General features: G+C 33.7%; 1 protein-coding gene across 1 annotated transcript; it reads left to right on the forward strand.

The window, feature by feature from the left end:
- The first annotated feature begins 3,758 nt into the window (after positions 1-3,758).
- LOC147825268 (POU domain, class 5, transcription factor 1-like) lies at positions 3,759-4,286 on the forward strand. Its single transcript, XM_087185978.1, has one exon. The coding sequence runs from the start codon at positions 3,759-3,761 to the stop codon at positions 4,284-4,286; it is 528 nt and encodes a 175-aa protein (XP_087042104.1).
- The last annotated feature ends 11,521 nt before the right edge of the window (positions 4,287-15,807 follow it).

Genomic DNA, 15,807 nt, shown 5'->3' on the forward strand with positions numbered 1-15,807 from the left:
TAGGTTTGGGCATTTGGCCATATCTAGTGTCAAATCTCCTTCCTTGTGTAGGAGATATATGCTCAGTGATTAAATATACATATTCTATCATGTGATTGTCTTGTTTAGAATCTGTAATTTCTCCTGCTTCCCAGCTGTGTGAACTGGGTGCCTGTTACTTTACACCTCTGAGCCTTGCTTCCTCTACATGTGTGAGGTGTGATAAAAAAATGTATTGATCACTTCTCGGCCTTTTGGCTAAGATCAAGTGATAAAAAAATGTATTGAATATGTAAATTTAAAAATTTATTACAGCAAAACACACAGTGATATGAGTCCCCTTCAAAATATTCCCCCTTGTTTTGAACACACTTATCTCATTGTTTTTGCCACTTTCTGAAGCTGTTCTGAAAGCCCTCCTTCATGAGTAACTTTAGTTGCACTATCTTGGCTGCATTGATGTCCTTAATTGACTCAAAACATTTACTTTTCATGATCCTTTTGACTTTGGAGAAGAGGCAGAAGCCACATGATAGCAGATCCAGTGAATAAGGTGGATGAAGACATCCTGAAATGTTTTTGTAAAATTGCCTTTCCTTTGCATGGTACCCAGGAGCAGCACTCACATTTTTGATCATGCCTAGTAAAGAAGGTACTCATGAAAGAAGACTTTCAGAACTGCATCAGAAAGTGGCAAGAAAGATAGGATAAGTGCATTTGAAGGAATGGGGAGTGTTTTGAGGGAGATCAGTGGCAAGGTGTCTTTTACTGTAATCAATTTTTATTTAAACACACGCTGTAGTCTCTGATCAGATCTGTTAAAATAGGGGGATCTGTTAAGTAGGGGGAAAAACTTTGAAGCCTAGTGAGAAAAATCACATAAGTTACTTGACATGGAGTGTATACACACTAAATTAGTAATTATTACTCAATAAATATTAGTAATTATTACAATAAATTATTAGTAAGATTTATCTTGACTAAGATTATTACCTTGAGTAAGATTTCTAAATTCTGAGCTTCAGTTTTCTCACTTCTAAATTAAGACTCTGTCCAATCAACAGATATATACCTGTCTTGTCATATTGTATTCCAAAAGCCCTGTGGCTATAGCACAGAATATAACTGAAGAAGTTAATAACATCTACGGGCAGATTTTGTGTGAAAATTTAATGAGACAATGTATAATTGAAGTGCTTGTTATGCTGGCCAGGTATACTTTATTCACTAAATAAATGTTAATTTTCCTCTTTCCACCTTTTTAGGGAATAAAGTGTCCTTTTAAAATTTAAGTCTAAATCTGGTCATCTTCAATAATTTAATAGGCTAGCTAATGGAATAAAGCATTTTTTTACTTTAATCCAAATGGTTTGTATTGATATGTGATTTACTAGAGGAGTCACACACATAATAAAAATTATTTTAAATTGTATTGGTGTTGCAGAAAAGAATAGGAAAAAGTAAGAGAAACATCTCACTTTTATTGAGTATCACAACTATGTATGTGCTTATTTTACAACATTGAGTTCCATTAAAGACTTTTAACACCCACGATTAACTCTTTACATTTCCATCATTGCAAATGCTATAGCTGCCCAATACAGATTGAAAGGCAAAGACTGAAAGACACTTGTATAGGAGATCTTTAAATGAAATAAGTTATAAATTATACAAAGACAATATGTTTTGACTTACTGCTTCTCAGCCTGTGCTATTACTCTTTCACTCCCTGTTTTGAAAGGGACCAGGTAGGAATGGCCTCGTCAGGCAACCTAAGTTTCATGCATCTGGGAAATGTATCAGAAACTGAGTTCATTAAAAACCAAAGCTAGGGACAGAGAGTGAGAAAAGCAGAACCTCTGTCAAGGAAATCAGACCCAAACATTGAGGAGACAGGGCAACCTTGAATAGGCCTGTACCAATATGATATGACCCTATGCTTATGAATGACAAATTCCTTCTCTGATAGTTTAAGGCTCGTGCTTCATTGATTCTTAGAAGTCCTGAATAGTTACATATAACTTATTTATTCATAGGGAGATAATCATGCACAGAGCCAAAAGTATAAGTGAGCTTGGAAGAGGGAAGCCCTAGAGTGGCAAGGAGGTTCAGAAATATCAGATTGGAAACAGGAAAATCAGAGTAGGTAAAATTGAACTAGGAGTAAATTGAAGAAAGGGACCTTACATCTTGGCTTTGAGTAATATATATCATTTGAAATTTCCCTTTTGGGGTCACATTTGAGGAAGAATAATAAGTGGATTGGCCTGATTCATACAAATGGCAAAATATTAGCAATTTGTACCTTAATTTTAAATGTTTCTGTTTTTCAGGAATTTAGAATATTAAAAATTTTATATAGCTTAAGAAATATAGAGTTTTAATTTCAAACTGACCCTATATACTTCAAATGAAAATAATCCTATTACTTGCACTGAGGCTTTAGGAAAGAGTCTAATAAAGGCTTTTATTTGGGGGCAGTGGTTGAGCTGAATTTTCTAAATTATGTAATCTTCTTGATATTTTATTGAATTCCTAGAACACACTTAGCTCACGTCAGCATTTTTCTTTAAAAACATTCATTTCTAATATCTTGGCATTCTCCAGATAAGATGAATGACTTCATGTGGGATGAGATAATGATGATAGGTTCAGACTTCCATCATCCTGAAAGGTTCTAGACATTTGTTTTGCAAACTAATGTTAGTATTTTGAAACACTTAATAACAACAGCAAATAGAAATATCTGGATCAATTCCAATCATATAATATGCATTGCCAAGTGACTCTCACTTCTGAAAGATTGGAGTATTTCTAAGAAATGGGAAAGGAAGAAAGATAAAATCTAAAAACAAAGCAGGTTTTCCTACCAACACTAACTTGTAAATCATGTAAAATATGCACCTATAAGTGCAATCTATGAACCTAATATTGATAAAATAAATATAGTGCAATTGTTTTAACTGACATATTCCTTTTGCAAACATGAAACACCTAGTTTAAAAAGTTTCAAATGAGTCTCAAAAATAGTGAAAATAATCTGTGGTAGCCACTCTTAGATATGTATGACAGGTTTTCTAATGATTCCAAAGTGCATTCTCTTATTATTACCTCAATCTCATTTACATTTTGGAGACCTACTAGTGACAGTGTTTGGTAATTATGTGTGATTGATGGACAAATTTTCAGGCAGTTAGGCCAGAGGCATGAAAACTTGATGTCCAAATGTCATGTGGCCTCACTTATTATTGTAGATGTTTCTTCTGCTTTTTAGCTCTCAGAGCAGTTAATATCACTGTAGAAATTTGCAAATTTAGATACAGATTGGAATTATGAGAGCATCTCCAACAGCCTCACTTCCCCCCCACCTCCAGCACAGACAGAGGTAGATGGCTTTGGATGTCACTTCTGGCCTCTGCGCCTGGCCCAGGCATCCCCAGATCCTGTGCAGATGCAGGCCAGGTGGCTGTTGACAGCCGGAAGTCAGCTGGATGTGTGTGATTGCAGTTAGTACAAGCATATGTTTTTCATACTGCTTTTCAGTTCATCTGTATTTTCTTCAATTTCTAAAATAAAATTCCTCTATTCTACTTCTTAGAGAAAAAGAGATGATACTGACCACATTTCAGAAGCAGAGGTTGGTATAAAAGTGAATGGACCAGCCTCCGAATCAAAGTTGTCTCATTTGGGTCCCAGAATGGATTTTAGAAGAAGGGGAAGGATTTAAAAGCAAAACAAAATGCTGAGTCCCTGGTGCTGTGAAAGTGGAGGAGGAGAAGATGGAGCAGAACCCTAAGGAGTCCCAGGACAACAAAGCGCTGCAGAAAGAACTCCAGCAATTTGCTCAGCCGCCAAGGCAGAAGAGGATCACCCTGGGATACATCCAAGCTCCTGTAGGGCTCAGGAGGTGCGGGGGGTGTGCTTTCCCTTTAGGAAAGTGTTCAGTGATACCACCATCTTTTAGATTTTGCAGCCCACTTTTGATAATGCATATGGCTTCTGCTGCAGATGAAGGAGGCAAAAAAACCAGGGAGATCCTGCGGGAGATGTGTGGAGAAGCATCTTCTGTGCAGGCCAGAAAGAGAAAGCAAATGAAAACCAGTTCTGAAATTCAACTTGGTGTATTCCTACAGTGCCAGAAACGCTTGCAGCGGCAGGTCAGCCACAGGGCCCACCAGCTGGTACTCAACAAACTCTTGTCCCCGGGTGATACTGTAACCAGCGCCACAAGGGCAAACATCACACAGAATTTTGAGGATTCCCAAGGAGAGGATTTTGAGGCTGTGGGATCTTCTTTCTCAGGGTGATGTGTATCCTTCCCTGTCTTCCCACCGCCCCATTTTGGTACCCCAGGCTATGCGAGCCCTCACCTCACCATACACCACTGTACTCCGTGGTCCCTTACTCGGATGGGCCAGCTTTACCCTAGTGGCGGTCACCATTCTGGGTTCTCTACGCTTTCACACGGAGACACTTGCCCTTCCCGGGGTTGATGGGAAGGGGAAAGGGGGAGGAAATTAAGAGAAGAGAACCTGGAGTTTGTAACAGGACTTCTGGGATTAATTTCTTCATTCTCTAAGGAAAAATTGCAAGCACAAAGGGTGGGCAGGGAATTCTAGTGAATTGGTTGGAGGGAAAGTGAGTTCAACGACGCTCTTCATTTTTACCCACTCCTCACTTTGTTTTAAAATAAAGAAGCCTGAAACACAGTGGACAGAAAGGTGCTGAATCATATTCAAGCCAGAGTGGCATGAAAATGTGTTGGCTGAGTGTTAAGATGGGAACACGTCTGTCTCTTGTGCACGCTTAGTCAGTCTAAAGTTTAAAGTCTAAACTCAGCAATGAATTTTAGCAAAGGTGCTCAGCATAAAAAAGATGTGTGATTATCTCCAGAAGAGAAATTGTTGGCCTAACATCAACATTTAAGGGAAAATTGACTTATGCCTGGAGAAGTAGTCAAAACTGTTTTAGAAAATTTTATTTAGAGCATTGAAAAAGTTGGCAAAAACTGCAATCTATGTGTGTTTTATTTTATTTTATTTTTCAGTGCTGGGGATCAACCCAGAGCCTTATGCATGCTAAACAAGTGCTGTAACATTGAGTTACACTCTCAGCCCTGAATTTTAAATTTAATGCTAATTAGATAGGACTAAAGTATTCCCAAGGAAGAAAAGGTGTTCTGCTGGTTGCAGAGCAGATGTGTGGGACCTCTTTTACAGGAGCTGGGTGGTGATCACTATGTTGAAAGGCAGGAGCATACCATCATGACAGAAGGGCTCAGTGAAGAAATGTCATTTTCATGCACTAATGTATACTAAATGCTTGTGACAGTGCTTGATATTTGATGTGTGGTCAATCAATGTGTGCTAAATAGATCATTTAAGAGGTTTCAGCTTCGGTCCATATGGTACTATAAACAACAACAAAATAACACAGCCTTTATAATGTGTCAGATGACACATCACGTATCTATAAATATGCATTTGTTTCTTATTTTGTTCCATGAATTTTGTAATCAGTTTTTGTTCTATCTGGGTTGGTATGGAGTGGCTTTTAAAAAATTAAACATGAGTTCTTAACATGGTATATACAGGAACAAAAATGAGTTCAATTTGGACAGGTAGACTTATAGCTCTCCTTCAGGAACAAGTTTGTCTACAATTATTTACCTTGTTCTATTCATTCTGCCTTTTCTTTACCCAAATTACTTCAAGAAAAACATTTCTGTATTATAAGATTGCTTTTTATTTCCTTTTCCATTTTTTCTCTATATCCTTTGCTTTGTTACCTGAAGCCTAGTAAATGCCCTCCCTATACACAGAAAAACGTACTCTAAGGATATTTAGAATGCGATGACAGTCCTGGAAATAGACTAGACTATCCTAATGTGTAATATGATATTTTATATAATAAAAAGCAGTGCCATTATTTTTCTAATATCTTTGAAAGTCAGTAGATGGAACATTAGACTCTCCTGATATATCTGTTTCACCTTCTTCTCTTCTCATTTAACCTCTTTGATACTACTGTCATTGAAGATATAATTTTAAAATTACTATTAGACACTTATATATTGTTTTATTTAGTTTTATTATTGTACCTATTGGCAAATCTATATCAAAATTGGAAAGATGTTGTAATTCAGGTACCCAATTATATGTTTCCTATTTTAGCTGAGAAATCTAACCATCTGTAATGCTTCTAAGAGATAGATGGGTTTAGGATGATTTATCTCTCTGTTTATATGTTGGCTGTCAATGTAGTAATAAGAGTGGGGTTGTTTCAGGAGTCATATAGGAAACATTAGATGGAAAGTTACAGACAAAATGATTTTTGGTATGCTATAATTTTCAGCTGATTTTAATTGAAAATCATCTTCCCATTTTATTCATTCCTAGAATTCTAAAATGCATAAATAGCAAACTACATGGGTTTCTTTCCTGAGGATTTATAGAGCTTTAGATTACAAAAGGTCCTTCAAGTTTAGTAGAGTTAGATATCTTATTTCCAAAAAGTATTCCCTTTACTTGCGGAATTAATATTAATTTTTATTTTCTTTGCAAGTAGGAAAAAATTTAAAATAAAAAGCATTTAAATTTCTCATCAGAAAATTACAATATTAATTTGAGCTTGATAATTCATTTCTGTATATGATTATGTATCTGAATTGCTTTACCTAAGTTAAATTTTGTCCTTTTAATTTTTTTAAAAGTATGTAATCACTGATAATCCCACATGACCTTGAACTATTTATCTTGTACAAAACCAGAAGAGAATTTGGACCCTACTCAGAGAAAAAAATGTGTGCAATGTGCAATGTACAGTGTACAATGTACCAGTCCCTGTCTAGTGTCCTGAATTTTTATGTTTTGCCTTTTGCATCTACACAGATAATCAAGATATTTCCACAGTATGAGAATGACATAATTATTTTTAAAATGAATTCATATTCTTTAATTTCTTTAAATTTCAATGTGTTCATACACAGAATGGATTTTTCCCTATTTCACTTTAACATGCAAGCCTGTCTTCTCCTTTTCCCTTCAATCACATTCTTGAACAAAAGCATAAAGAATAAATGATCCTGGCTTTTGTATGTTCACATGTTTATGTGCTTAATTGTAGTCAACCTTATAAATGATAATAGAAGCTTCTTTTTGGAAGGTCTTTCATGCTAGAAAGCAGGAGTTATCACAGTTAATTTCGTTATTGGTGTTCAGGCAATACCTAGTAAAATAGCGGCCTCAGAATGCATTTATACATAATGACTATACTGGAAATTCACAGTTCTGGAGTAGAGTGCCTGCTCCACTTCAATGACTTGGGATGGTTTGTTTTTAAAGCTCTAATATCACTGAGTGACAATGGACAATTTCATAGTTTTATTTGTTTTCTTATGGTAAATTCAAAGTTCATCATTTTCTTACTGGTAATTCATGCTAATAAGACCTAAAAGATTTCCCTGAAACTGTAAGGTTCATTGGAATGTGCTGTGGTTGTCTAAAACAAAAATGTTATGGAATGCATTAACAAAATAGACACACACAAGTCACTGTGCACTGAGTTGATTAGAAAGTTGGATTCCTGCATCAGACAGCAGAACCTCACTACAAACAAGGTGTTATCAAACTATGATGTCTTTGGGAGATATTGAGGAGTGTAGAAGGCAAAAAGCAACAGGAAGCATTTCTTCATTAATCTCATTTACAGTCTGCAACCTGAATACCTGAGAAATAGGAAGTTGAAATGTCTACATTCTTCTAAAACTATGCTTTGCTTACGGAAAGAGTTGCTTTTTAAAAAAAAGTTAAGATGTACCTCTTCATACCTTGCATCTTGAGAAGGCTTACAAGTTGATATCCTCAACCTTGTGACTTTTATTAAATGCTGGAAAAGACATCACATCTGCTAAGTGATAGTCTCAAGTAACATTTGACATAGAAATGGAAAAACCAATGTGGATGCTTTTTCCAATAATACTAAATTTTTAAAATGGAAAGGCATTTGAATGTAATGACATGAAACTCTTATCTACACAAACTTTATGAATGCCTTATATCTGCAAGTGCTGCTAAAATGTGAAAGTTGAGAATCCCTACGTTGACCAAGAGAGCAAATTTTGGTGTTTTTCTGCTTTATAACTTCCTTCTTATTCTATTTAGGATAATTGCTTATTATTATTTTCCTATTTGCCCCCACATTGTATGTCAATTTGAAACTTGTTGGGGCCATGGGGAATTTCTAAATGTTTTAGGTAATTGTTTTCTTCAAATTTTCTTATACATATTCCAAATCTCTTATTTTTCTTCTCATTTTTGTCTAGTTAAAAAATTTCAGTTACCACAGTGACATATGTTAACTTGATATAAAGTACTCTAACATACACCCGTAAAAAGCCTATATTTCTTGAATATATTAAAAAGTGTTTTTGCAGCATTTTAGGAGTTGAGTGGCTTCATTAGTCAGTGTAATATTTGATACTACATTTGGCTTATTTCTAAATATGTAGGAATTCATTTCTGATAAAAATTTAAGAAAAATAACCTTGAAGCTATAGATGATACTCAGATATACTTCTACTAAATAGGTCCTTTCAGAACACAATTTTAATGTTATCTTTCTATATCTTTATATAACAGGAAAAATTTTCAATTATCTCAGAGAGGATTGGAAAATATATAATTTAAAACATTTAGTAGAATATCACATTAACATATTCCTGGTTTATAAAGAAAGTGCCAGCAAATGTAGAGTGAAATTATTATTCACCTAATAATAATACTGAATGGTATTTCTGTAGATTCATATTTAATCTTTTTTTCATTTGACAGTTTGGAACAAATGTGCAGGATTTTTTGCATTTCTTTTAACCCAGGGCTGTTGAAATGGATTGGCTTGTGCTAAAATCTATTTTACTTGAAAAAAATGTACACAGTACATTTTCATGAAGTTTATGGTAGGCAAGTAAAATGTTCACTTCCCTTCAATTTTCAGAACTAAATGAGAAAAAGTAGTAAAATATGTCATAGTTAATAATCAAACAGGAAACATAACACAATATAAAAAACACTTTACTCAATAAACTGATATAAAGAAGAGAAATGGGTTACCAATTCTATTAGGTTATACATGCATTCATTATAAATATTGGTATGTGAATAACAAATATAACATTTATTTACTGACATTATAACACTGAAATGAATTGCAACTGGAGAAATTGAATAATAAATACATTCGTTCATATACAGACAAAATGGATCAATAATAGGTCACTAATTATCTTTTACTTTAGTTTTGGGGTTGTAATGAGATAATGAATTCACAAACAGTGTGACTATGGTTTGGCATTTTTTAGAATAATCAACATAATGACTTTACCTAGGTGAAACCATTACAGTTCAGCATCTGATCACAGTATAAATATAGAAGTAGGTTATTCAGTTCCTAAGTGACTCCAGGAGAGTTATGTTACCAGTTTTACAAAAACAAAACAAAACAAAAGAAGACAAAGAAAAGAAAAAACTAATCTGTTTAGCAAGTTGCCTAGCCATTTGGTTACAATGAGAGATGCAATTGTCATAGAGACTAGAGGAACTTGTGCTGCTGAAGAAAGCCAATTGGGAAATCAAATTAAAATCAGAGTGCTGCTTGGAGAGCAGTGAGTCAGAGCAAGAGGAGCTCATTGCATGACATAAATAGTTGTGGTGCCAACATGTAATAACCCAACACATCTGCTGCCATCATTAGGACTTGGCTGTCATGGGAAGTACATAGTTGAACTTGATGTATTAATACAACCAACATGTATGGTGGCCGGATTGTGAACTAGGAGCCACTCTGCCTCCTAGGGTGGCTTATGTTTTGATCTTATTATATCTTTTTAGAGTTGGTTTTATCAAATTAGTTCTTAAAAGCTTCGAGGGTCCTGCTGATACTCAACAGCACAGAGCAGTGAGGAGCACATTCTGTATTTGAATCCAAGTTCTGCAACTTATCATCTCATTTATTAACCTTCTTAAGCTCAACTTTTCGTATTTGTCAAATTGGTATGCTAGTAAATATCTCATTAGCTATCAAAATCAACTCCATCAACAGTATATAGGTGTACGGGTACTGTGTTTGCATATAGTACCAGACCTAACATTACTTTTCTTTTCTAAGACTCATTTTATTTATTTGTAAAATCCAAATAAAAATTATCCCCATAGGTTAGAGTTAAAATTAAATGACATAAAAATGAAAGCATTTATCAAGGTTTCTGGCAATTGTGTTCTTAGTAGACGATAGCTATCAATATAATTAATAACACTATTAGCATCAAGATTCCTTTTACTCCTAAGAATTAGCAGTACTCTGATGAGTATGTCCTAAAAAGCATAACAAGTCAGGAAATAATAACCACATTTTGTGATGATTCAAGATAACATCTTTGGTTTGAAGGGTTTTCATTGTTTTCATCATTTATTCAGATGAGTTTAGGGTTGACTGGAATATCTTTAAAATTTCTGGTCTTCATAAAGGGACTCAAGCACCTCTTTTTGTTGAGCAGTTTCAGTACTACCTCTGGAGGAGAGGAGCCTCCAAGAAAGGCCAGGTCTCAATGTCTGCAATCCTCGAATTGTCCCTCTCACCTCAGCAGCACTCCTTTGTAATGAAAGGGAGCCTTCATCCTTTTTCAAGACTAATCTTTTAAAAAAATTAGAAATGCTACTTTTTCATGGCAAGAGTCTGACTCTTTTCCCCTGGAACAGCCTGAAAACATTTCAACAGAAAAAACAATTAGAAATTTTAAGAAGGAGAAAAGCATTCAGAGAAGAGTAGATCACAATGGCCATTCTTTTTATAAAGCATGAGATTAGATATTGAGATGAGTCATTCTTAGAAATTAGGACAAGACAGAATGTGTACAAGCAATATTATAAAAATGATGTAATTTGGAAATCTATTGAAATAAATACTACAATTACTAAACATAATCAAAGTAGAACTTTTTGCTGTTTGCAACTGTGCAAAAATAGAAAAAAATGTTGACAGATTGTAATAATTTCTTAACTTTGCCATGAGACCATAAGGTATAATATAGTTATCTAGTAGATACTACAGAAAAGTGGTAGATAGAAGCTCTCCAGTGGACACTATGAAATTTTCCTGGAAAAGAATTCCTCCAGGTGATTTCTGAGGTATTAAACTAGGATCTAACAAAATAAATATGTGAGAGTATCTAAATTTTGCTTAGAGTTATTAAAAACACGTGTATAAAATTCAAAAGTCACACATATTTCTCAAACACATGTCCCAAACATGTCCTGATTCCTCACTCTGTGCCACAAACTTCCTTTTCCCACCATCTTCCAAAGTCAGTGGCTCAAACCCAAAACCTTAGGTTTATCTTTCATTTCTCCCTCTTTCTCAAATCACAGATTCAATCTGTTAGGAGTTCTGGTTCTTTCCTCAAAATATATCCAAAATCCAACTTCTTCCTACTCTTTCTTCTGTTATTACCTTGGCATAAGATACATTACTTCTCACTTGAAACATTGGCACAGTCTCTCTCTCCCTAATTTTGTCTCTGCACACTACGTTTCTCTCTACAAATCAGTGATGCTTGAAGATCTGTGTTTTATTATGTTACTCTTCTGCATGAAATGGCTCTATTATTCTCATTGCAATCAAGTAGAAAGCAAAATCTTGAAGATTACCTTGAAGATCATCTATGATTTAATTTTCCATTACACCTGTGCTTTATATCCTATTATAGTTTTGCTTATTCTGTCCAGACCAAGAGCAGTGATCCCTATTCTGGAAAAAAACATATCTGACTACTCTAAAATATTACCTAGAAAGGAGGTTGCCACCTAAAGAAATGCATGGTGGAGCTAGATTTTTATATGTAGGCATTGTTCTGGAAAAAGAAAAGAAGACATACAAAACCATGGATACTTATAATTTGTGTGAACTTATAATTAATGACAGAATTCTAGAGTACTTTATGGGGAATGTAGCTGGGAGATTTGAAGAGAGTAGTTTATGAATATTTCAAAAAGGCATATATTGAAACAGAAGCTATATGCTTTATAAAAGTATTTTGATAAATATTTATGTCAGTGTAAAACATGTTATAAGATTTTTAGAAATATTTGGTAAATGAATATATCTATAAAATATATTTTACTTCCTACACCTTTCTGCAAATTCCCTTCATCCCATATAAACAATATTAATAAGTTAATATGCATTTTTTCATAATCTTCTCTGTTCAACCATTTAATCTCAAAACACAAAATTACACAAGACATTTTTGTTGCTGTTATGCAAAAATGATATATATTATTTCTTCAGCTTTTGAAATTCAATCCCTGCATAATTAAGTTCTTCTTAAGCCACCAATACAGGCTTAATTTATAATTTTAAAATTTCAAATAATATTTCAAAGTATAATTATATTGTTTATTCCAAGCCTCTATTATTCCATATAATATTTGCCCCTAGCTTTCTCCCTGCATCCATAAACAATTCCACAATAGACATCCATCCATCCTTCTTTTTTGAAGCAGAGTCTCTCCCTTTGTAGCTCAGGCTGGCCCCAAACTTACTATGTAGCCTGGGCTGGCCTCAAACTCACAGCAATTCTCCTGCCTCAGCCTCTTGAGTGCTGGGATTATAGGCGTGCGCCACCACACCCGGATGACACCCATCCTTATACATAACAATCAACAACAGATGTTTTTATTTGTATGAAGTAGTGTGTTAGTTTTGTGTTCCTACAACAAAATACCTAAAGCAAATAACTTTATAAAGAGAAAGGTCTAGTTATAGAACAGTTTTGAAGGTTCAGAGTCCAAATAGCACAGCAGGGTTGGCAAGACCTGCTCCTTTATTGCATCACCTTTCAGGGAACAGTAGATGGCAATAGTTGAAATGCTTGTAAGGTGGAAGCAAGCGATTACAGTTTGGACCACCGGAGCAGAGAGGGAGGCAGAGTCCCACTGTTCCCTTTAGGGACTTGCCTCCAGTGACCTGAGGACTTCTTGTTAAGATCCACCTCTGAAAGTCACCCTACATCTCTCAATTCTGCCCCCTGTTGATTAAACATTTACACATAACCTTTGGGATGAACACAGTATCTAAACCAAAGCAGATGGATTTACAGGAGTGTGACTTATGCCTGTGAACTTATTAAGCTAGAATATATACCACTGGGAGAAAAAGTATGAGAATGTAAAGACTCTCTATCATTCTAAGATAGTATTTATCTGCCATAGTGGAAAAATATTAGAGGCTATGCAAGCATCTTAGAGTATATCACCAAGTACCAATTGTAAATAAAATGTTAGAGGTAGGGCTACAGAACAAATAAATCAGGACAGGGGTGTAATAGAATAGAAAAAGATTAAGTTGAAAGGAAACCATTTTAAGCAAAAATTATTGCAATATGTATAAGTAATTCTAAACAAAAAATGATACAATGTGACTATGCAAATGAAGAGGGAAATAAAGACTAACACAGAAGGGCTGCATTACAGGAAAACACTGGAACTAAAAGTCTCTGAAAAATGTGGAACAAGAAGTTGAGGGTGGTGTGTGGTGAGGAACATGTATTCTAAAAACTTCAAGCTCATAAGGAGGAGTCTGAGCAGTAGGAAAATGAAGATTCTTAACAAAAAAATATGAATTTGGAAAAAGAAAAGTTAGCTATATATACAGATAGCAAAATTTAAAAAGGGTTAAATAGTAATATCTATGAAAAAGGGGAAAGAATGAGACTATAAATTAAAATCAATATAAACAGTAAGTAATATGGAAGAGTAAAATGAAATAAGTTCTTACATTAAATGTGATATTCTTAACTATTATTCTAAAAGACAGAGACCATAAAATTGGCATAAACCTCAAACCTAGCCTATCTATAGCTATTTGCTATTTATAAGGAAACAAATTTAAAATGGTATAACAAAAGAGGTTGAAAATGAAGACGCAGCCAGAGTGCCAGACTAGAAATCAGAAACAAAGCACCAATATTAATACTACAAAAGATGGCATTTTAAGGTAATAGCAACAGGAAACATTAAAGGGCAGAACTTAATTTAAAAGTTCAAATTAAATGAGAAGACAGTATGTCAAAAATTCCTGTGTATTAAAATACATAACAGGTAAATATATCCAAAGTAACAACTATTAGTAATGTAAGAAAATTTAAAAATTAAATAAGATTTTAGTATATTTCATTTAGCATTAAGCAGATCATGTGTTAAAAATTAATAAAAACATAAAGCAATTAAAGAATATATTCAATAAATTTTATTATGCATATATACATATATAATATCAATAGTTGCAGACAAAAGGCATACCCTGCAAATATTTTAAATATTTAATCTATGAATAACATAATTAGCAAATAGAAGTAACTCATTAAAAATTACCCTCCTAAAACAAAAATAAAAGAAATCTTATCCAACTTAAAATTAAGAAATAGTCTCATAAGTAATACTGGCCATTAAAAAAATAAAATTTAAGTGGTGAGCAATATAAAAAATTGTATGTGTGTACACTAGTAAACATACACACACACAGAGAGAAAATAGCACAGAAATAAACTTATTAATCATAAAAAGTTAGAAAAGGACCAGAAATACTCCAGTAACTAAAAATGATTTAGTAAAGATAACTAAAATTAACTGGATACTAATAAATAATAGAAAACCAACCCAAAGTTCCTTTCGATAGAAAATAACAAAATTCATGGTCTTGACTAATTAACATATATGTTAAGAGAAAAGCAAAAATTTACAAATTCGTAAGTGGCAAATATATAAAAAGTTTTATGGTATTTGACAACTTTAGGACAACAAACACAAAACCTAGAGGAAATGCCTAATTTTCTAGAGGAGTTTGTAATTACATACAGTTGCAGTAAAAAAAGAGATGAAATCCAGTTAAAATCTAGCACTGAAAAAGGTTTCAGATGAGTTCTCAGCAGATTATGACATTTTATCAAAATTCAATAGCAGGAAAAATTTTAAATGGTAAAATTTTTAAATAGTTCTTGTTATGATCAAGAGCAAAACTGCACAGTCTGTTAGCACCATTATTATTCAACATAGTCTAATAAGTAAAAATTTTAGAAAATACAATAGTTTGTAAAAATATAAAACCATAACTTTTGCAGATGATATTTTATATCAAGAAAAGCAAGACATTTATAAAAATGTATTAGATGTTGACTAGTTAAATGATTATATGAAAGCTTTTATATGCTCTGAAATTTTCATGAATTTCTTGGATATTATATAAATATGAACACTAAGGTTTTTTTTATAAATGAGCAATTATTGGCCTAACTTTAAAATACACCATCACTAGAATCAAACTATTTTGCATCTGGGGCTGGGGATTTAGCTCAGTGGTTCCGCTGCCTGCCTCACAAGCGGAAGGACCCGAGTTCGATCCCTGGTACCAAAAGCAAAACAAAACAAAATATTTTGCATCTTAGCATTCAAAGCTTGAAAAATAATCTATGCCTACTACATAAATTTTATCTATGAGAGACTACTGGTCTCAGTAGTCTCACGGAGAAACTAATGGTACACAAAATTTTATTTAAGTTGAATTGCTACCTGACTGTATTTGAATTTAGAAAATTTTCTCTGTTGAAATAACTGACCTCATTTTATGTTGTTTTTTTTTTTTTAATTACAGATTGACAAATACTGGCAGCTGGTAACTGAATCATTGAGGATTTTTTTCCTAACGAAAATATTCACTAATTATTTTTCTTTCTTACATTTTTAGTTAGTTATCAACTTAGTATAGCTCAAGATATTT

This window comes from Heterocephalus glaber, unplaced genomic scaffold, assembly GCF_053883595.1.
Source record: "Heterocephalus glaber isolate CG9 unplaced genomic scaffold, H.glaber_assembly_v1.0 deba00001504, whole genome shotgun sequence".
Classification (NCBI taxonomy): domain Eukaryota; kingdom Metazoa; phylum Chordata; class Mammalia; order Rodentia; family Bathyergidae; genus Heterocephalus; species Heterocephalus glaber.

What these genes read in the sequence shown, in the direction of transcription:
- LOC147825268 (XM_087185978.1), top strand. Translation starts at nt 3,759, where the DNA reads ATGGAGCAGAACCCTAAGGAGTCCCAGGACAACAAAGCGCTGCAGAAA.